General features: G+C 42.2%; 1 protein-coding gene across 4 annotated transcripts in view; it reads left to right on the top strand.

Annotated features, from left to right (window-relative positions):
- GNE (glucosamine (UDP-N-acetyl)-2-epimerase/N-acetylmannosamine kinase) overlaps positions 1 to 14,599 on the top strand; it is a 52,730-nt gene extending 38,131 nt beyond the window's left edge. For all 4 annotated transcript variants that reach the window (XM_069962202.1, XM_069962205.1, XM_069962204.1 and 1 more), the window contains 5 exons: positions 308 to 437; positions 8,501 to 8,722; positions 10,437 to 10,619; positions 10,862 to 10,978; positions 12,591 to 14,599. In XM_069962202.1, the coding sequence (XP_069818303.1) occupies positions 308 to 437; positions 8,501 to 8,722; positions 10,437 to 10,619; positions 10,862 to 10,978; positions 12,591 to 12,826 (888 nt within the window). In that variant the 3' untranslated portion in view covers positions 12,827 to 14,599. The remainder of the gene's footprint in view (positions 1 to 307; positions 438 to 8,500; positions 8,723 to 10,436; positions 10,620 to 10,861; positions 10,979 to 12,590) is intronic.
- Positions 14,600 to 23,089: the final 8,490 nt, after the last annotated feature.

Below are 23,089 nucleotides of genomic sequence, written 5' to 3'. Positions count from 1 at the left end.
TAACCCCCCGAAATTACAAAGTGCAGATACAGCCTGTCACTTGTTTACATGAGCCATCATAGAACTGAGGGGGAAGACTGAGAGAACATCTTAGACACCGCTTCAGCACAAAGCAGCAAGAACTGGGGGAAGGAGACTGAATAGATAACAAGTATGGAATGAATTTTTAGTCTCACCATGCAGCAACATATCAAAAGTAATGTTTGAGCAGAATGCCCCTTTTAAGGCTGGCTTCAGACTATAGCATAAGACTGCCTCATTATCCTGTTCAGACCTTTGATTCCTGTACAAACATATTTTTTTTTAGGGTGAAATCATTAAGAAATATGTTCAACCCAATCCTAAAACATATGAGGATAGAATTGAATTGATTCTAAAGATGTGTGTTGAAGCAGCATCAGAAGCAGTGACACTGAACTGTAGAATACTTGGTGTGGGTAAGTACCATTGGTATAAATGTTTATACCCACTGTTTTTAAATAAGTTTAGGGGGATTAAAAAAGGAAAAGTGAGAATATAAAAATTGTTAAAACAGAATGTCAATTTACGGTTACGGGAAAGGTGTAAAAAAAAATAAGTGTCCCAGGATTTGGGAGTAGACAAAATTGATTGGGCAGTAATAAATAATGGAATGAAAGCGTGTAGTCAAGAGATGAATCACATAATCTCACAATTTTTCACCATACATAGATTAGATTATACACCAGTGAATGGTTTCTTTTGGTAATTTGACAGTGGAGTGAATTATGCACAATCTCATGTTTTCTACTGAAATAAAAAGTCAGGGCTCACTATTTGTGTCTCACTGTGTGGCACATCTCACCTCTCCTTCCTCCTCTTCGTGAATATTCAATATTGCCTGGCCTCCTGCTCACTCAGCTGTCAGCCAGTGTCTGCCAACAGAGGAGTGATCTGCAATTGGATATACTGTAGTTGAATTTCCTAGTCTGTGTTGGAGCTGTTGTCTATAGGTATATCACCAATCTAAAGGCCAGCAACATTTTTTTCCCCTTGGCTTGATTCCCATGATGGACATTAACCCCTTAAGGACAGAGCCTGAAATGGCCTTAAGGACCGGAGCAAATTTTATGAATTTGACCAGTGTCACTTTATTCATTAATAACTTCGGGATGCTTTTACCTATCCGGCTGATTCTGAGATTGTTTTCTCGTGACATATTGTACTTCACATTTCTTGTAAATTGGAGTCGATACTTATAACGAATCTTTATGAAAAAACCCAAAATAGCGTGAAAAATTGTGAAAAAATGCATTTTTCCAACTTTAAAACTTTTCTGCTTATACAGAAAATGGTTATACCACATAAATTATATATTAAATAGCATTAGCAACATGTCTACTTTATGTTGGCGGCATTTATTAAACTATATTTCATTTTTTTTAGACAATAGGAAGCTTAAAACATTAGCAGCAAATTTCCAAATTTTCAGTAAAATTTCAAAATCAGATATTTTTAGGGAACTGTTCAGGTTTAAAGTGTATTTGAGGGGACTGTGTGTTAGAAAGCCTCACGAAGCACCCCATTTCAGAAACTGCACCCCCTAAACTCTGCAAAAGCACATCCAGAAAGTTTTTTAACCCTTTAGGGGAGTCACAGAAATAAAAGCTAAGTGTGTAAGAAATTTGAAAATTTTAATTTTCTGTGCAGAGATTTTATTGTAATCCAATATTTTTCATAATTATAAACCTATTACCAGAGAAATGCACCCCAATATTGATTGCCCCATTTCTGCAGTTTATAGAAATACCCCATATGTGGCCCTATTGCGCTATTTGACGCAACCACAAGCCTCAGATATAAGGGAGCGCCTAGTGAATTTCAATGGCTCCGTTATTTTTGGTCATTTTTGACTGTACCACTTCAGGTTGGCAGAGGCTCTGGGGTGCCAAAACCTAAAAAACACCCCTAAAGGGACACCATTTAGAAAACTACACCCCTCAAGGAATGTAACAAGGGGTGCGGTGAGCATCTGGACCCCACAGGTGCTTCACAGATTTTCCAAACAATATGGCTTGAAAAAAGACTAAAGTATTTTTTACACTAAAATGTTGTTCTAGCCTTCAATTTTTCATTTTCACAAAGGGATAAAAGGAAAAAAAAAACACAAAACATGTAGCGCAGTTTCTCCCGAGTACGGAAATACCCCACATGTGGACATAAAGTGCCAAGCGGGCGCAGGACGAGCCTCCAAAGGGAAGGAGCGCCAATTGGCTTTTGGAAGCTGGATTTCACTGGAATGGATTTCAAGGGCCATGTCGCATTTACAGAGCCCTCGTGCTGCCAAGACACTGGAAACCCCCCACAAGTGACCCCATTCTGGAAACTACACCCCTCAAGGAATCTAACCAGGGGTGCAGTGAGCATATGGACCCCACTGGTGACGGGCACAAATGTGGAAAAATGTGACGTGAAAGTGAAAATTTTCATTTTTTCACTTTCATGGCACAAATGTGCCCGTCATCCAGGGGTCCATATCCTCACTGCACCCCTTGTTAGATTCCTTGAGGGGTGTAGTTTCCAGAATGGGGTCACTTGTGGGGGGTTTACAGTGTTTTGGCAGCACAAGGGCTCTGTAAATGCGACATGGCGTTCATCATCCATTCTAGCCAAATCCAACCTCTAAAATCCAAATGGCGCTCCTTCCCTTCGGAGGCTTGCCCTGCACCCACATGGCGCTTTATGTCCACATGTGGGGTATTTACGGACTCGGGGGAAATTGCTCTACACATTTTGTGTGTTTTTTTCTCTTTTAACCCCTTGTGAAAATGATAAATTCAAGGCTAGACCAACATTATAGTGTAAAAAATTTAATATTTCATTTTCACGCCACATTGTTCCACATTTGTGCCCGTCACCAGTGGGGTCCATATGCTGACTACACCCCTTGTTACATTCCTTGAGGGGTGTAGTTTCCATAATAGGGTCACTTGTGGGGGGTTTAACTGTCTTGGCAACACAGGGGCCTTTTGAATGCAACATGGCCCCTCGAAATCCATTCCATCCAAATCCAGCCTTCAAAAACCAAATGGCGCACCTTCCCTTTGGAGGCTTACCCTGCACCCGCATGGCGCTTTATGTCCACATGTGGGGTATTTCCGTACTCAGGGGAAATTGCTCTACACATTGTGTTTTTTTTTATCTTTTAACCCCTTGTGAAAATGAAAAAATCAAGACAAGATCAATGATTTAGAGTAAAAATTTTAAAAAAATTACACTAAATGTTGGTCTAGCCTTGATTTTTTTCCATTTCCACAAGGGGTTAAAAAAGAAAATGAACACAAAACGTGTAGGGTAGTTTCCCCTGAGTACGAAAATACCCCACATGTGGACATAATTTGCCATATGGGCACAGGGCAAGTCACCAAAAGGACAGAGCGCCATTTAGAGGCTGGAATGGGGGATGGAGGCCATGTCGCAATTACAAAGCTCCTGTGCTGCCAGAACAGTAGAAACCCCCGACAAGTGACCCAATTCTGGAAACTACACCCCATAAGGAATCTAACAAGGGGTGCAGTGAGCATATGGACCCCACTAGTGATGGGCACATGTGTAGGACATGTGCCGTGAAAATAAAAAATACCATTTTTTTCATTTTCACGTCCCAAATGTGGCCGTCACCAGGGGGCCATATACCCGCTGCCCCACTTGTTAGATTCCTTATGGGGTGTAGTTTCCAGAATGGGGTCACTTGTGGGGGGTTTCTACTGTCCTGGCCGCACAGAGGCTTTGTAATTGCATCATGGCATCCTCTAATGGGAATGGCGGCCATACCTATTTAGCTGGGGAAAAGGGACAATTCTAATTTATTTGGGGGTATTAGGCCAATTATTAGTTTATAAGGTTGGAAAATGACAGGTGTCCATCAAATTCAACCTGTGTTGATCCAGAGGAAGGCAAAAACCCCTCGTGAGGCAGACGACAGTAGCCTCATCACAGGGGAAAAATTCCTTCCCGACTCCATATTGGCGATCAGAATAATCCCTGGATCAACGTGACCCCTGAAATAGGAATAAGGGACGGAATTTAGATAATGTAGAACCCCAGTGACGTGTGGTGCGCCTTGGAGCGATCCAGTATGCAGAGGCCGGGGGGATCAGGACAGGTGTCACACTGGTAAATGGTGTCCTTCCTGATCCCCCTGTTACGCCACACTCTGCACTTCTTCTGGGGTCTCCTGTTCTCCAGTGTGGGGGACGTCACCTGGAAAATGTTGTCCTGGTGCGATACGGGGTCCTTCATATCCAGAAGCGCTGGGTCCGCTCCATGGCTGCTAAATATTAGGGCTCTATTACTACTTCTGATATGTTCGGATCGTGCCGCAAGCTACAGTAGCTCGGGCAGCGAGGGACCGGAAGAGGGGGTGCTGGTATAAAGGTTATCCCCGTACAGGTGGTGACCTTTATCCAGCAGTGGGATGATCAGTTCCCGGACGATGTCCCCACTAACTCCGAGGATGGGGGGGGAGGGGGCATCTGGGGGCTGGATTCGAGTGTCCCTTCCTTCATACACTCTAAGGGTACGTGCACACTGCGGAATCGCGAAGGATAACCCTTTGTGCATTCCGCAGTTGGCACCCGCCGGCGGACTGATGCAGGCGCACGTCTCCGTCCGTGTCGTAGACTCCATTCTATGCACGGGCGGATTCCGCTCTGCGTCCAACGTGTTGATGGAATGACGGATAATGGAATCCGCCCATGCATAGGATAGAGTCTATGACACAGGCGGAGACGCGCCCCTGCATCAGTCCGCCGGCGGGTGCCAGCTGCGGAATGCACAAAGGGTTATCCTTCGCCATTCCGCAGTGTGCACGTACCCTAAATCTGTAAGTGTACCCTGAGGTACGCTCACAGAGTTTGTAGAATTTCACACCATACCGTCATCTCTTATTGGGACGGTACTGGCGGAAAAGACGTGTCTGGGGGGCAGCGTACGCTACGCTACTCCCAGACACGTCACTGGATGATGAGGAGGATGAGGATGAATGGAGGAAAGAAGGATCCCCCCATTCATCCTCACTGGCTGTTTCGGTGTCGGAGGCAATAATAATGTATGCGTCCGATACCGAAAACACCCTGGGGGCCACTTTTATATAGGGATTGGTATATGGGGTATGTAGTGGTGTAGTGTAAAACTTTATTCAATGTAGTGTGGTGTAATGTAGTGTTTTTTTACGTGTTTTTTACAGTAAGTATACAAAAAAAACCTACGCCAAAAATGGTGTTGCTGATGAATGCCGCACTTATGTTCGGCACTTATCAGCAGACCGTGGCAGTAGGATATAAAAAAAAAAACACCCTACGCCAAAAAGGAGGAGTTGCTGATTAGCAGCGCACTTTCGTGCGATGCTGATCAACACTCAGCGGCGATAGGGTGCGAAAAATAGAAAAAAAAAAAATTGGGAAAAAAAATTTTTTTTTTACTACATTCTGAACATCCCTGTAGTGGCTGATACGTGTATTACACTTATCAGCCGCTAGGGGGCAGCAGAGCGCAAGATCCGAAAATAGACGACGCTGGAGCCGGAAAAATACGAAAATAGACGACGCTGGAGCCGGAAAGAGACGATCGGGACTCACGGAAGAAGCCGAAGTCCCGACAAGAGGAAGTGGACGCCGGGAACCCGGAAGACGCCGATCAGGACCCCGGGACAGGTGAGTAATGTACAAATACCTGCTCCGGACCCCTCAGCTACCTAGCTGAGGGGTCCGGAGCAGGTATTTATTACTTGTGGGGACTTTGATCGCCGTGAACGGCCGGCCGGCTGGCCGGCCGTTCACGGCGATCGGGACGGTGGTACCGTGACCACCATTACTTTTTACAGTAATGGCGGTCGGTGCCGTCCTCGGACAGCACCGACCGCCATTTTTTTCCGGGTCATCGGGCCACCGATGGCCCGGAAAGGTTCCGATCGCCGCTATGGGCTTATCAGCCAATAGCGGCGATCGTCGGCATGGGGGGGGTTAACAACCCTCCATGCCGACAGGGAGAGATGGCCTGCTATGTATTATAGCAGGCTATCTCCCCCGATCGGGACCCGGCCGGCCGCGGCGCCCGTTTAAAGGGATGACGTACCGGCACGTCATGGGTCCTTAAGTGACAGTGATCCATGACGTGCCGGTACGTCATGGGTCCTTAAGAGGTTAAATAGTTTTTTTTTTATTCTCATTATTGTATCCTTTTAAAAAGTGCAAAGAATTCCCAATCAGGTTCAAATTAGGCTGCGTTCACACTGTTTTTGCAATCTGTTTTTATGAAAAAAGGATTCATTTGTGTACATCTGTTTTGATCCTTTTTTTTCAATTGACTTCAATTATAGAAAAAATACATCCGTGTTTTTAGCGTTCACTAAACTGTGGTTTTTGCATAAAATGGACGATTAAAAGGATTACAAAAATGCTGTGTGAACTCAGCCTTAGTTTAGTTTAATACAATGTTGACAAAAAAAAACAACTATTTCATTTTCATTAGTGGAATTAAATCAAAGAAAAAAAACTTTTGCTGGTCTTTAGACAGGTGATATACTCTTAGGCCATAGCTCCAACACAGGCTAGAAGTCTTCTGCTACAGACTGAGTGAGTGAGCAGGAGGCCGGACAGCATTGATTATTCACAAAGAAGAGGCAGTACGAGAGAGTGGCAGAGTGCGGCATAAACGCTGAGCCACAACTCCTCTGTCAGGATCGGGTGATACAGACACAACAAGACAGTGGGCCCTAGGTCTGACTGTCCCTGCCTGCTTGCCTCGATCAGCCCTAGGCGACCGTGGACAACCACGTGGATGTTCCCTACGCTGATGAAGTGCACACAGAACGAGACGGATGAACAAACATAAAAGAATGGTAAACAAGCCGGGTCAAATCCACACAGGCAACGCAGTACAAAATCAGCAGGCAAAGGGATCGTCAAAAAGTCAGGCGGAAGGTCAGATAACAAGTCGAGTCAAAGGAAAGGGGTTCGCAGGAATAGACAGGGAAGCTGGAGCCAGGAGTTAACCTAAATCGCCAGCGCTGGAACTCTACCTCAGCTTTGTTTTATGCTGAGCAAAAGCCCGGTCCGGATCCTCATTGGACCGGCGCTCTGATCCTCCAGGCTGCAGATAGGCAGAGAAACCCATCAATCAGACAGACAACCCAGCTGTGTAATCAAGTCCCACAGCTTCTCAGCTTAACTCCTGCATAGCCAGGAAGCTGAGAAGCCATCGGGTGTGTCACACAAAAGCAAAACAGACCCAATTCAGACCAGGTTACTGCACAATGCTGACATCCTCATTGACGTTTCATTATGTGCATAATCCACTCCATTGACAAGTTACCAAAAGTTACTACCCCGCACTGTCAGCACCTCCAGTAGGGCCTGGGTGCTGACAGATCCTTTTTTAAGATAAGGGTACATAATACAGATGAGTGTAATAGGGGTCAAGGAGGAATTAATTCATTAAACGTGGAAGTGTCCCAGACTGATTAGATACTGGCTAGAAAAAGGGCAAAATATAGAGTAACTGAATATGAAGTTAAATGGTTGGAATAGGATAGTGCATAGAGACACTAACTATGAAAGGTTTTTGGAGTTATGAAATTTGTAATATGGGGGGGTAATTCAAGTGAACGCAATAATTAATGCATTGAAATAAAGTGGTTCTTTTGGAATCCAATTCCATGGCCCTATTAAAGAGGAGCAAGGAATTGGGAAAACCCAGTATGCACAATTAAGAGAGGGGGAGTGTGAGACAGAGGTTAAAGAAAATAATCCTGGAAAGAAAACAAGGTGTACTACAAAGTTTTCTCGGGGTATTAAGAAATAAAGGTCGAAACCCGTTGGAGCAGATGAGATTACTATAATTGGTCTCTGTGCCTCAAAGGGGGATCCCTAGGGGAGCCCCAATGACCTGAATGATATGAGGTATAGTGATTCCTTGATAGAATAAGAGGAAAGGAGAGGCTCAGCCATGAGGGACCTTCCTTTGATAGGGGGGGGGACTAAGGGGGCATGAACCAACCCCATTTTGAATGGTGTTACTCAAGATGAAGAATAACGGTGAGAGTAATTATGTAAATGCCCTGTATCACACTACAGAATCCCAGGTGTTACAATCGCTCCCCTCTTATTTCTAACTGCATGGTGGCATTAGATTCTAGTATGTTATTTCGGGTGGAGAAGAGGTTAATATCGATTAGAGTAGAAATGAATTGTGTCATGGACTAATATAGCTTAGTCTGGAGAATGTTTAGGGAAAAAGGAGGAATAGGTTTTTGTTTGAATGTGGGGGCCCCTCGGGTCAGTCCCTTGGGGAAGATAACTGTAAAATTGGGTGTTGAACTAATGTTAATATTTCATGGTAAAATAAAAAAGTACCATACCAAAAAGTATCATATTTATCTTGTGTATATTATAAAATGAATAACCTGCATAATAATTAAATAACCGCTTATACAAATATTATATACTTTATACTGTATTAACTACCACTTCATAAAATCTAGGTATCTCCACCGGTGGACGAGTAAACCCACATGAAGGCTTAGTGCTCCATTCTACAAAGTTGATTCAGGAGTGGAGCTCAGTTGACCTACGAACTCCTCTGTCAGATACACTTCATCTACCAGTATGGGTTGATAATGATGGAAATTGTGCTGCGCTAGCTGAGAGAAAGTTTGGCCAAGGCAAAGGAGTAGAGAACTTTGTCACGGTTATTACTGGGACAGGTACGCATGATAGGGACTGAGAAATATAACGGAATAGTCCTGTGATGTAACTTGTAGTTAACTTGTCTTCCGCTTGTAGTCTTTCTGAGGTTTCAACATGCTATTTAACTATTTTGTTTAGCAGTCGTGCTGTTCTTAGCATATAGCAGCAGAATAGTATGTAACATAGCATATTACAATGACCTGCTGTTAACCACTTTTTATATCCTGTATGCAAATATAAAGATAACAATGTGGACTTTGGAATAAGCACATTGTGACAACTATTTGAAGAGCAGGAAGTAAATCAGTTGCTCCACCAATGTATATCACGTGTGTGTGTATATGTATGTGTGTGTGTGTGTGTATATATTTATTATAATGTGTATGTATGTACTGAGTGGGAGCACGAGTGGAGGAGGGGCATGGTCTGCACAGAGTGGTCTACAACCCTGTACTCTGACCCAGGAAGTTTCCCTCACCTTCCAAATCATAGCAGATCCACTTCAGGCTGAGGCTCGCATCAGGGGACAGGACTGTAGCTGTAACCCCTCTCTCCCCGGACAGAGAGCGCTGCATGTATGTGCCCACATCTACCCTGCCCGTTCCTTCATGCTCCCTGCAGTCTCTGTCAGTCCTTGTGTCTCCCATCCTCCCCATTACTAAACAGTAACCTATAATTTCACATATTCTGCAGTTTCTGAATGTTTGTTTCATTAGTTTTACATGTTGTTGAGAATAATAAATTATTATTTTTGGGGTGTGGAACAAATTGTCTGCATTTCTATGATTTCTTATGGGAGAATTTGCTTTGGTTTAAGAGTGATTTGGATTACAAGTGCGGTCCCGGAACGAATTATGCTCATAATCCAAGGCACCACTGTATATAACATTTGCTACTATTTGTGGATGTCCTATGTATAAATGTGGGGAACAAGACAACTTCTGTGCTGCATGTAAATAGGCTGCAGGTGGCAATTCCAGTGAGGAGCATGTGGGACTAGTCACAGACTGGACTGTAATTATACACATTCACACTTTTATCAAGCCTACTGAGGAGTAATTGCCAGCCTGGGCACCTGAGCTGTCAATCACACTTGAGTAGGAGTGATTACAGCCCAGGGCACTTGACTAGTTCCAAGTGGTCGCCATTCAGATGGCTACTTCTTCCTTGTTACTCCAAAGCTAAAACTGAGGCTTATAAAGGGCTAGGGCTTATTTTCAGGGTAGGTCTTATTTTCAGAGAAACATGCCTTACACTGTAACCACACTCTATACGGTAGTTAGCTGCCATACTGAATGTCCCACTGTTCCTATACTGTAAGTTCCCCTGTAGTTTGGTCACCCATTCTTTATAGCTTCCTCCCCCTCTGTAGTTTGCCCACATACCCTCTATCCCCACATATTGAATGTACCTTACTGTGCATCTTTTTACTGCTCCTTACCTCCCCTGCAGCTTGTATTGAGCAGGGGGTGGCGGAACATAACAAGTCTTTAAAGAGATATCAGGATTTTGTACAAAAATCACTTCATCCCATTTAATAATTTGTATATCTATTCTGCAAGAAGTTTGGGGTAGAGTAGGCTAAATATTATGATCAGAAGTAATACCCTCCTAGAGGTAGGTATACTTGTTAGCTTTCTTTTATGCTTGGCTTTGTACTCCGGTGCCTGTAGCAGGGTTGGCTAATGGTCTACACTCATGACTAATGTCAGCGTATTTACAATGTTTTAGGTATTGGAGGAGGAGTGATCCATCACAGTGAACTTGTACATGGCAGCTCTTTCTGTGCTGGTGAACTGGGACATATCATGGTGTCTTTTGATGGACCAGAGTGCATGTGTGGGAGCCATGGTTGCATAGAGGCATATGCATCAGGAATCGCCTTGCAAAGAGAAGCAAAGAAATTGCATGACGGTGAGTTACTGTGACTGACTTCCTGCAGATTGCATGTTTTTTCACTAGGTGGCAGTGAGACCTGACTTTCTACCATAGTTATTTGCTACAATGCATCTAGCCTCCATTAGCTGCTATACTAATAGCGGTTTAGTCAGCTTGTATTGTTGCAGGATAAATTTGCCTCTTGATTTGCCATGATTAATGTTCGATTAAGAATAAACAGGTTATTATGTTTTTAACTGATATTTTCTCTTATCCAGAGGATCAGCTGTTAGTAGAAAATATGACATTGAAGAATGATGAGTGTGTTACAGCTATTCATCTTATCCAAGCAGCAAAACTCGGAAACTCCAAAGCCAGCAATATTTTGAAGACAGGTATTGACTATTATACAAATGCTTGTATCTTTCACTGCACTAAAAGGATAGAAATAAGTTTTATATGTACCCCAAAATGGTGAGCCCATTATATGTACCCCAAAAAACAAGCCCTCATACAGCCTCATCAGACACCAAAAAAAATAATCTAAGCTATATATACACAGATAAGTACTAACTTAAAGGGGTATTCCACCCAAGAGCTAAAAAAATCAAATGCTTCCAAACCTAGCTGGCCTTACCCCAGAGTCCCCCTGATTATTTTGAGCTGCCTTCTTTTTTTCTAACTGCCGTCTTTCCTGAGTTACAAATTTTTCTCAAAGCCGGCTATATCCAGGATGGCACAGGCCGGGAAACTACATTTCCCAGCATGCATTGCACCTCAGTGCCATCTGCCAAGTATCCACCTGATCTTGTAGTATCTGCCCATCGCTGGCTTAATCTGCTTTGCTGTAGGCGATGTTTACATGCTGTATGAACATCGTCCGTGGTTTGACACGGCTGGTATTTGATGTGTCAAACAATGGCCAATGTCTCAGCTGTTCACCGAGCCGATGCTGCAGTATGAGCCGGGTAAACATCACTTTTTTATTGGAATGCAGGCACATTCTGGTGTGCCGCACTCCAATTAGCCATAGAGCACAATGTAAAGTACGGCCGTTAGCTGTGTTCTGTACGGCCGCTGTTCAATGAATTGCGGCCACACAAAATAGACCTGTCAGTTATTTTGTGCAGCCACAGAGCACTGGCCGTAATGTATACAGTGTGTATACACCACGGCCGGTGTTCTACCTACTTCAATGCCATCGAGTATTGTTAGTTAAAACCTGCCATTGTTGCAAGCTGCAACAACGGTCCTTGTTTTACTAACAGATATGTTGTGTGAACGTGGCCTCACACTGTGAACAAAATATCTAGCTCCATCCATCCATCTACATAGATTAGAAAGAGAGAGAGGAAAAAAGTGTTTCCTTTCCCTTATACTGCTCAGGAGGCTGTCACTGTTCTGATGCCTCCTTGGCCAGGTGCTCACTGATTGATGTGATGTCAGTGGTGGGTGGGGATACAGATGAGGTGTTACAGCTTGCCTGGCAACAGAAGAGACAGAGATTATCCTCCCCCTCCTTTCTGAAGACCAAAGTCACACAGAGAAGCCAAGAGAGAGTGGACCAGGAAGTGAGGATTTTCTGCAGCTTCTGGGTGTGAGTCAGGATGTGCTGCAGCTGAAGGCAGCGTTTAGTCTCTTGTTTTCAACCAGCACAAGACTAAAAAGCTGCCTTCAGAGTACGTTCACACTTACCGGATCCGCAGCTGATTTTCTGTTGCGGATCCGCAGCAGATCCACAGCAGATTTGATTTAAATAACTGAACACAGCATCAAATCTGCACCATCAAATCTGCTGCAGATTTGCTGCGAATCCTGTAGGTGTGAACGCACCCTCAGGAGACTGGACCTGGATTTGAAGTTTTTAAAGCATGATAGCTAGTTTACTCCTGATCAGCTGATGGCTGGGCAAGCCTCTGTATGAAACAGCAGTGTTTATCAGGCAAACACTTTTTGAATGTACATGTCTATATTATGACGCTACTCTGGTACATTTCTTTTCAACAGCTGGAACAGCTCTTGGCCTTGGGATTGTGAACATCTTGCACACCATCAACCCATCGTTGGTGATACTCTCTGGTGTTCTGGCAAACCAGTATGTAAATGCAGTGAAAGAAGTGATACGCCAGAGAGGCTTGGCTTCAGTCCAGGATGTCAATGTGGTTGTGTCAAACTTATCTGACCCTGCACTCCTGGGAGCAGCAAGTATGGTGCTGGACTACACCACACGTAGGACCTTCTAGACTGGAAATTGACTGTGTGGAACAATTACATTGCCACGGTTAGGACTGATACTGTGCCTAAACAAAGCTGGATTGTCTTTTTTATGTAGACTCCTTTCTTCTGTAGTTATTTTGCCTATTGTCTTATACTATATGTATACCACCAAAGCTTTTTAAGAAGAAAACAAAGTATTACAATCACTGGCTTCACATTACGGTGAACATTGAAAGGAACCTTTAGACGTAGAAGAATTCAAAGATGACCAGATAACTTTGCCTGAACAAAAGCTTGTGTTCCAGTCCACAAAGCACTTTGGGAAGTTTTGCTTTAATCTAAAACTGCCAGATATACATGTTAAAGGGGTTGTATGGTGTTGGCAAAATCATTTTCTTTTTTTCTCAGCAACCCTCTCATCCATGACTGCATCAGGTATTGCATCTCACCCTAGTTACCTAACAGAACAGGCACAGCCTGAGAACAACAGCGGTACTGTTTCTGGAGGGAGAAAAGCAGACCATTGTTTCTGATTTTCTTGTGATATACAAGTATGTTTATATAAGATAACATTTTTACAAGTTTCATCTCAAAGTTTACTAGAATATGTGCAGTAGTCAAAACCAACAACTGAAATAGAATGTTACAGCATCATAATGTTACAAGCCAAACCTATATTGCACATAAGAAAGGTGCTTGAACACTTGAATGTTGTATAGTCATGCACAAGTACAGAGTGAAACATGACTGCAAATGATCATATCCCATATTGGTATCATTGTGGGAAAGATATATATATATATATATATATATATATATATATATATATAAATGTATATTATATTTTCAAGCCTTCTGTAAATCTGATGTAAACCTTAGGCAGCTGAAGCCTTTTACTCCCCGATGCCAATGCTCACTTGCAGTGATCGGGATATACACCCACTCCCTCCATATTTTGGAAGGCTTACTTCCAAGACATTTAATCACAGGAAACCAGACACCAATATTAAAGTAGGTCCTCATTTTGTAAGTGGCTGCAAATGGTTTAAAGTTGCATAAGATCTAATGAAAATAATTGAGTTGTGGTGTTTCATTGGAAGAAATGGAACTGAAGTTAACCAATTTTTATCTCAAATGGAAAAACGAAAATATTCACAAACTGAAGTTTAGAAATGTGTGGTAGTCTTTCCACTTGTTCTACTGATCTGTGTCAAAAGTTTTTAATATTGACAAGTACTTGTATTTGGCAGGGGATAGAAGGCAGTATAACTGGTAGCAGAACACAAATCTGGTCTTGCAGCCATTTTTCAGGATGCAGTGATACATGGACCCTTATGTCTGTACACACAACACAGAAGGATTTTCATCAAGACTTAGTGACACTGTCACCCCGTTTAAGCATTCTGACTTCTCTACACAGGTGTAAAGGGTAAATTTAGCGTTTTTCATACCTTATTTCATATGATATGTCATGGTGCTTGTTCAAGTAAAAAGTGTCCTTTTATCAACTGCAGATTGTATTAAGTGGGCGTGGCCTCACGGCATTAGCACCACTTAGCTCCGCTCACAACATCACCGTCGATCCCGCCCCCTTGGCACCCATTGGTTGGCCGACGTAAAGGGGGTGGAGTCTAGACCTTTCGGCCAGCCTGTTCAAATGGCCGTCGATAGGGTGGGGCCAACTGACATTGTGGGCGGGGCTAAGTGGCACTAATGCCGCGAGGCCCCGCCCACTTAACACAATCTGCAGTTGATAAAAGATGACTTTTTACTTGAACAAGCACCATGACGTACGATATAAAATAAGGTATGAAAACTGCTAAATTTACCCTTTACACCTGTGTAGAGATGTCCGAATGCAAAAAGGAGGGGACAGTGTCACTTTAAAGTTGCATAAAAATAGTCTGCATTACATTGCTAAAGGTGGCCATACACCTTCACTAACTTTTGGCCAAACCATTGTTCAGCCAACAGTTCTCTCCCTTCCTCCCCATTCACAGGGACATTCAGCATGGATCAAGTGTTCTATGGAAGAGGCAGCAGCAGCCAGACAGCCCTGTTGGCATCCTTTTTCTCCGTGAACAAAAGGGGTCATGTAGTGATTTCTCCATCAAGCCCGACCCTGATCTCCAGGGCCAGGCGTATTAAGTGTATGGGGGGGTCTATTGCTTTGTTTCCATTTTATAAGTACAATATGCATTGTGGTTTTTAATTCCCAAATTTTACCATAATGTTTTTAATTTCCCAACATTCCAGCTGCTTTCTAGATTTTTATCTAAATGTCATTACATATTTGTCAATGAATTCATGATTTATTGTCAAATGTAGCACATTCCACCAAGACATGACAATAGTGACTGGGATGGTACGACTGAGGGTTTTGATTGTTTTGTGAAATTTTATCTCCTGTACATTCCTGTACATACCTTCTCTTGTGATACTGTGCAGTACTCGCAGATGATAATTATTTGATATTTATTATGTTATTGTATAAACCATATTCATTTAATAGTACAAAATAACAATAAAGAAAACACAAGAGTTTGTTTGCTTGGTTTGAATTGTTGTGACCAGCTGATGTTATATTCTCCATTTAATTGTTTGATCTTTAACCCCTTCAAGACTGAGCCTATTGATGCCTGAATGTCTGGGTCATGTGGTGTCATTTTTTGCGCCATGATCTCTAGTTTTTATTAATATCTTATTGGTATAAAAGAAAAGTTTTGATCACCTTTTAATTTTTTTCTGATATAGAATTTGAAAAAATCAAACCTTGTGGGTTTTTTTTCCATTTATTGTTCCCGCACAGTGGAATACGTAATGTTACATTTTAATACATCGGACAATTCTGCATGCTACGATATGTAATATGTTTTTTTTTTTTATATATTTTTATTTTTATAATGGCCAAGGAAGTATATTTAACACTTATTAGGGGGGGGTGGGTTTATAAGGGTTTTTTTTTTTTTACACTCGTATTTTACAGTTTAACATGCAACCATTAGATAGCATATATTGATCTAAGCTATGCCATAGCATTAGTGTTATCGGCGATCAATGCATAGAGCCTGCCTGAGAGCAGACTATGCATTGATGGCAGATCTGACAGGACAGAGGTAAGTGGATTACTCCCGCTTGCAGTACAAACGTTTGGGACTGCGATTACAAGCAATTGTCGTGTCACTGAGTACCTTAAACGCTGCTATCGCTGTGCATCACAGCATTTAAGGAGTTAATGAGAGGCAGCTGTCGGATCTCTCATTATCCTCAGCTCCAGGGACACTGATGTGTACGGGGCTGCTCTCACTGCAGCGGTCCTGCACACATCAAACCCCCTCAAAGCAGTTGTGCAATATACTTTTTTTTAAATCAACTTTATTCATATGGCCACTAGGTGTCTCCCTGTCAAGCTGTGGTCTATGCTCCCTCTGTGCAGATTTTTGGTCTTTTCCTTGTTCAAAAGAAATGAGACCAAACACAGGAAGTCCCAATCCTTTGAGCACTCACAGACATGGCTTCGTATTGATTGACGGCTGTTCCTGAGCACGCACAGAGCATATTTTCACTGTGCATGTGAACAGCTGCTACTCTTCCACATTCAGTATCAAAGAATCTTTGAGGTGCGGGCATTGTATGGTCAGCTCTGTCACACAGCACCAAATCCTCTGTAACCACACAGTGACATTATACTGGCTGAATTTTGGCATAACAAAGAGCATTGTCTCCTGGTAAGCATACATAGTTGATAATATAATTTAGCCTAAGGTAATTGCCCTCAGTTGATATACAACCTGCATGATGAACAGGTTTCTTTCCTTGTGTAAGCACACAAAGGACTTAGACTTCCTGTGTTTGGTCTCTCTGCAACGACAGCTGTACGCATCCACATATAGGGCAATGCTATACCCATCAGAACCCGCTTAACATTTTATTAAGTGTGTCTCTGGGGGCACAGCATATTGGCACTAATATGTCAGTTCTGTAGAAAATAGAAGCTTCTACTTTTATATCATCTGCTGCGCATTCATTTCTGTAAACGTTATTAATTTGTTATAAATGCCGTGAGGAGTGTAGTTTTAAAAATGAGCCACTTTTTTGTGTTTTTTTTTTTTTTTTTTTTTTTTTTTTTTAGTGTTTCATGTCAGACATTGCAGCTACGTATATCGCCACATTAGGCCTTAAAAGGTGAATAGGGCTCTATCAGTGCTGAGCATTGTAAACACATGTATAGTATTCATGCATACGTTGAATAAGTTTTTACATTGTGAAGTTAGCTTTTGTGGCCATCCAGGTACACTAGGGACTGTGTGGGTACGTGTGATGTGTGTTGGCATACTAGACCATATTGAGAACACTTTTTTTTTTTTTTTTTTTTTTAGTGTTTCATGTCAGACATTGCAGCTACGTATATCGCCACATTAGGCCTTAAAAGGTGAATAGGGCTCTATCAGTGCTGAGCATTGTAAACACATGTATAGTATTCATGCATACGTTGAATAAGTTTTTACATTGTGAAGTTAGCTTTTGTGGCCATCCAGGTACACTAGGGACTGTGTGGGTACGTGTGATGTGTGTTGGCATACTAGACCATATTGAGAACACTTTTTTTTTTTTTTTTTTTTTTTTTCCCCCTCATCAGGAAATCCTGAAGTTTTTCCTGATGGTTTCCTGAAGGTAAAAACAGATTACTGTCAGGAAATCCTGATACTTTCCTGATGACATTTGAGGCCTCCTGATTAGGATTTCCTGACAGTAAAAACTGACACGGATGTGTGAATGGGGCCTTATATAGTAGATTTCTTTCATTTTGATACTGTATTTTTTCTGGGTCCCCCAAAAGCCACCCCCTGGGTTCAGCTATATTATCCATTTGCAATCTGTTTTTTAATCCTGTCCAAGATCTGTGTTCTACTGCACTGATAATACATATCACTAAATCTCGCCTCCACTTCTCAGCATCAATTATTTTCCTCTCCACCAAATTTACTCAGTTTTCCGGGAGTATAATATAGTTGATACCAGATGTAAACTTGCGTAATATGCTGTGCTTTATTTAATGTGACCCCCCCCCCCCCCAATTACCAAGATTTATTTTTTCCGTCTTATTTGTATTTAATCGTTACATCAAATTCCCTACATTTTTTTTCTCTATTGAAACATTTTTAACCTTGTATGCTAACAATTCTTTATAAAGTATATCTTAGACACAGCTTGTATACTTTTCCGAAAAATCTACTTATTTTCCTTTTGTTTCCCTATTTCCCCTCTCCTGCTATTACAGCAGGTTTTTTGTTGTTCCTCAATTAGGGACTAGGGATAAGCAAATTTACACTACTAGTGAAGCGCAGTGCTTCGCTAGGCTTGGCCACCGGCTTGTCAGCTGGCAGCCTTTAAAGGGGAACTCCGGATAAGAAAAACTTGTTTTCTATTAAAAGTTATATAGATGTGTCTATTCAATGTATTACCATATCTGTGCGGTTCTGCCACACTGGTAACTGATAGAAATCCAGGAAGTGACGAAAACTGGCCTCTGTGCAAATTCACATTGTCTCCTGCTCCTTCTGCTCTCCCACCTTTTAGAAGAGAAATCTTCCATGCCTCTGTCTCACATTGTGTGTGTTTGCTGATGATGCAGACAGGGGGCAGGGCGTGATCTCACAGGAGGCTTGGCTGGATCCCCCAATCCCCTGAGTGATCCACCATCTCTGAATGGCCAGAAGCAGGTGCATCACTAATTTTACTGATTGTGATGGGGGACTGTGATGATCAGCTGAGGGAAAGCATTGCATTCTGGGAACTGCTCAACCAGGAAGTATAGAAACACAATACAGAACAAAAAACTAAACCTCCTAAACAAAAGGATTTTTGGTAGTTTCAAAAGTGGGATAGACAGGTAAGTAATGCTATACGCTTCTGCGTGTATTTTTTTTGTTAACCTCTACCTGGAGTTCCCCTTTAAACTATGTGCTCTGCCTGGAAAAACTGGATCCTGGACTGTATCCAGCTTTTCTAGGCACCAGGAGCGGAGCAGCATGGCGGCAACCAGCTTACAAGCAGACAGCCGAGCCTAAAGAAGCACTGCGCTTCGCTAGTAGTGCAAATTTGCTCATCCCTACCCCTAACAAACCTTCCTTTTTCCATTATGTAAGGTACCTCTCTGCCAGAACTTCCATTCCTTTATTACCTCCAGATAATTATTAAACGGTGAAGTACACTTTATTACATCTAACATTTATTTTACTGCCTCCCAAACTGACTATAATGTTCCCTTCTCATTGATCAATTGTCCTGACTCCAGCTGTTCCCATATATTGGAAAATCCATATCTATTATTCTTTACCACCCATCTGGAAAAACTAGAATCTTCCCATTTGATTAAGTACTGGAGTTGTGCTGCCCAAAGTTTCATACTAGGTGATCCCAATCCACCGTTTCCTATTTTCTTATATAAAATTCACAATTTAATTCAGCCTTTTCTCCCTCCACAGATTAAATGTCTTAGTATACCTTCTATCCTCTTAAAAACCCACTTGCCCAACCATATTGTACTGTTTGACAAAACCTATGGTAAAAATAGCTTTTTACCAACCCAGCTCTTTCTCAGCCATATTCTAGTTCTTGCACTAGATTGGTGCAATAAGTACCTAGTAAGTGTGTTACAATGCATTTCATGGAGCTTCCAACTGGCACACTCGCTTTGGAAGCAGAGGGCAGAGCAGCAGGATTTTCCAGCGCTACAAAAACATGGCCACTTTTGTCCCAGAGACAACGTGACTCTTGTCTCCAGTTCATATGTGGTTTGTAATTAATAAAGGGAACGCTCAAATAACACATCCTATGTCTGAATGAAGGAAATATTCTCATTGAATACTTTTGTTCTGTAAAAACTTGAATGTGCTGACAACAAAATCATCAATGGAAATCAAATTTATTAACCAGTGGAGGCCCGGATTCAGAGTCACACACAAAATTAAAGTGGAAAAACTCACTACACTACTGTAATGTACTTAAAACAAGTCAGAATGAAGCTCAGTTTTGTGTATGACCTCCCTACAACGCCTGATGAGGTGACGGATCGCCAACCTCTGGACCGTCTGTGGTGCAACGTGACGTTGGTGGATGGAACGAGACATGATGTCCCAAATGTGCTCTATAGCTTCAATACCTTTATCTTGCAGGAACTGCTGACACACTCCAGCCACATGAGGATCTTCTCTCGGTACCTAATAGCAGTCAGGCTACCTCTGTGGAGCACTTGGAGTGCTATGTGACCCCTTAAAGAAATGCCACCCCACACCATTACTGACCCACTGCCAAACCGGTAAGCTGAAGGATGTTGAAGGCAGCACATTGCTCTCTACAGTGTCTCAAGACTCTGTCACATGTCTCAGTGTGCACCTGCTTTCATCTGTAAAAGCACAGCGTGCCAATATCTAATCTGCCAATCGCCCTGTAAAGTGTTGGGCTGTGAACACAACACCAGCTTGTGGAAGTTGGGCCCTCATACTATCCTCATGGAGTCAGTTTCTGACAGTTTGAGCAGACACATAGATATTAGTGACCTGCTGGGGGTAATTTTGCAAGGCTCTGGCAGTGCTCCTCCTGTTCCTCCTTGCACAAAGGAGGAGGTAGCGGTCCCGCTGCTGGGTTTTTGCCTTCCTAAAGCCCCCTCCATGTCTCCTGGTATCTGCTCCATGCTCTGGACACTATGCTGAGACACAGCAAACCTTCTTGCCATAGCTTGCATTGATGTGCCATCCTGGATGAGCTGCACTACCTGAGCCACTTGTGTGGGTTGTAAACACCGCTTCATGATACCTCTAGAGGTGAGAGCAGAAACAAAATGCAAAGTGACCGTAAAAAAAAAAAAAAAAACTGCCAGAAAGGATTAGAACAGAGAAATGGTCTGAGGTCACCACCTGCAAAATCTCTCCTTTATAGGATTTGTCCTGCTATTTGCCTATTATTTCTACCTGTTAATTGTTCCATTCACACAAAAGCAGGAGAAATTAATTCACCATCAGTGTTGTTTCATAACTGAACATGTGATTTCATAAAGGTACAATTGACTTTGAGTTATATTGTGTTTAAGTGTTATATTTATATTGCTCAAAAAAAAATAAAGCTATCTATATATATTTTTTTTAAATAAATATATCACCCCCTTGTAAAATAAACATTTTGTATAATCATATGCCAAAATGCCCATTCTATTACATTTATTAAAAGCATGTGGTGAATGGCATTAAAAAAATAAATTAAGAAAGCCTGATTTTTGGTCCCATCATATTTAACAAAAAATGGGATGAAAAGTGATCAAAAGATCCTATCTATGCAAACATGAACATGCAAAAAAAAAAAAAAAGCCATGGAGCCTCATTTAAGAGTCTCAAAACACAGGACTAGCCAGATATCCCTTGGGGGAGGGCCCAGCCAAGGGGTGGCTCCCGTAAAACCAACAAAACCACCATTAGTGGCCCAATAAGGGTCCATTTACACAGAAAGGTTATCTGACAGATTATCTGCCAAAGATTTGAAGCCAAAGCCAGGAATGGATTTGAAAGAGAAATCTCAGGCTTTCCTTTATGACCTGATCTCTATTTATAGTCCATTCCTGGCTTTGGCTTCAAATCTTCGGCAGATAATATGTCAGATAATCTTTCTGTGTAAAAGGACCCTTAGTCAATGTAATGACAAGGAAAAAACCAAGGCCAGGTATCCATCCAGACAGCTGTTTTGTGGTGTCTCTTATTAGTGTGCAGCAGAATTCTGGCTAGGTGTTGCCTAGTAGAGCCATACAGGAAACAGATCACTGATTTCCCTGTAGGAGCCACCCCTTGGCTGGGTCCTTCCCGGAAAGATATCTGGCTAGTCCTGTGCTCAAGACTCTTAAATGAGGCTCTAAAGGCTCTTTTTTTGCATATTCATATTTCTCAGGGAGCAATGCACCTAGGATTTTACTGCATTGAGCACTTTAACTAGTAGCCGACTGTTATTTTTGGCTGGCCTGTTCCCGTATGATATTATTAGAGACTACAGATTATGGTGCAACAAATGGAAACCAATAGGGGTCAGAATATGGCAAAAATATTTTCAAGAAGTGTTTTAATTTAAAAGTAGTAAAACATGATGGAATATATACATATTGGGCATCATTGTAATTGTGCCAACCTGTAAAATACAGATCATGTGTTCATTTTATTAACATGAATGATGTTAAAGTAAAATCCCCCCAAATTAGCAAAATTTATGTATTTCTTTACTTTACATTATAAAGTAAATTTGGAGGGCATTGTTATAAAGTAAATGGAAGGCATTGTTAATGAATACAGAAAGCAGTGTAAAGGTTGCTGGGCCAGGGTTGAAGCACAGGAGGCAGGCAGGCCCGCCCCCGGTGGGCGGAATCCCCCGGCCCTCTATGACGCGGCTCCATTGATTCAAATGAAGCCAGGTCATAGAGGGGAGGCCCGACGCGGTCAAAAAACAGACCGCAGCTCCGGCTTCCCCGTGACGGCGCTGTTCTATCCCTGGGTCAGATGTACCTGATGGTATATTCTCTTTAAATTAAAAAAAATAAATAATGTAACCTTAGCTTTTTTATATTGTTTATTATGTGGTAATCTATATTGTTCAAGTTAGTACAATTACAACAATACTCACAAACATTTATGTAGCTTTTATTTATTACTTAAAAAAAAAAATCATAAATGTTTGAATTAGCCCTATAATGGCTCCATTTTTTAATTTTTTAAGTTTGCGAGGCTGTGTGACTGCCGTAATCAGTAGTTTTTTTTTTTTGTACCAATTCTATGTATATGTGCAGTTTGTTAAATCACTTTTTATTCCTAACTTTTTAGGGCATATGATATGACCAAGTGTTACGCCAGTTTAGAAATTTAGCATTTTTTGCACCTATGCCATTTACTGCAGTGATTTTCAACCAGTGTGCCGCGACACATGGTCGGGTGTGCCGCGGGGAAAGTTCACCAAACTATGGTGCCCCTGTGAAACAGGAGAAAACAATGGGGGAGAGAAACCTGGGGATGGGGGAGAGAAACCTGGGGATGGGGGAGAGAAACAGCAGGGAGAAGCAGGGTGGAGAGAAGTATGGTGGAGAGAAGCACAGGAGAGAAATATGGTGGAGAGAAGCACAGGAGAGAAGCATGGGGGAGAGAAGCACAGGAAAAAAGCAGGGGGGAGAAGTATGGTGGAGAGAAGCACAGGAGAGAAGTAGGGGGGAGAAGTATGGTGGAGAGAAGCAGGGGGGAGAAGTATGGTGGAGAGAAGCA

This window comes from Dendropsophus ebraccatus, chromosome 3 (genome assembly GCF_027789765.1).
Source record: "Dendropsophus ebraccatus isolate aDenEbr1 chromosome 3, aDenEbr1.pat, whole genome shotgun sequence".
NCBI lineage: Eukaryota > Metazoa > Chordata > Amphibia > Anura > Hylidae > Dendropsophus > Dendropsophus ebraccatus.
Note: the sequence above shows the minus strand (reverse complement) of the source record. Positions and strands in the feature narration are given on the sequence as shown.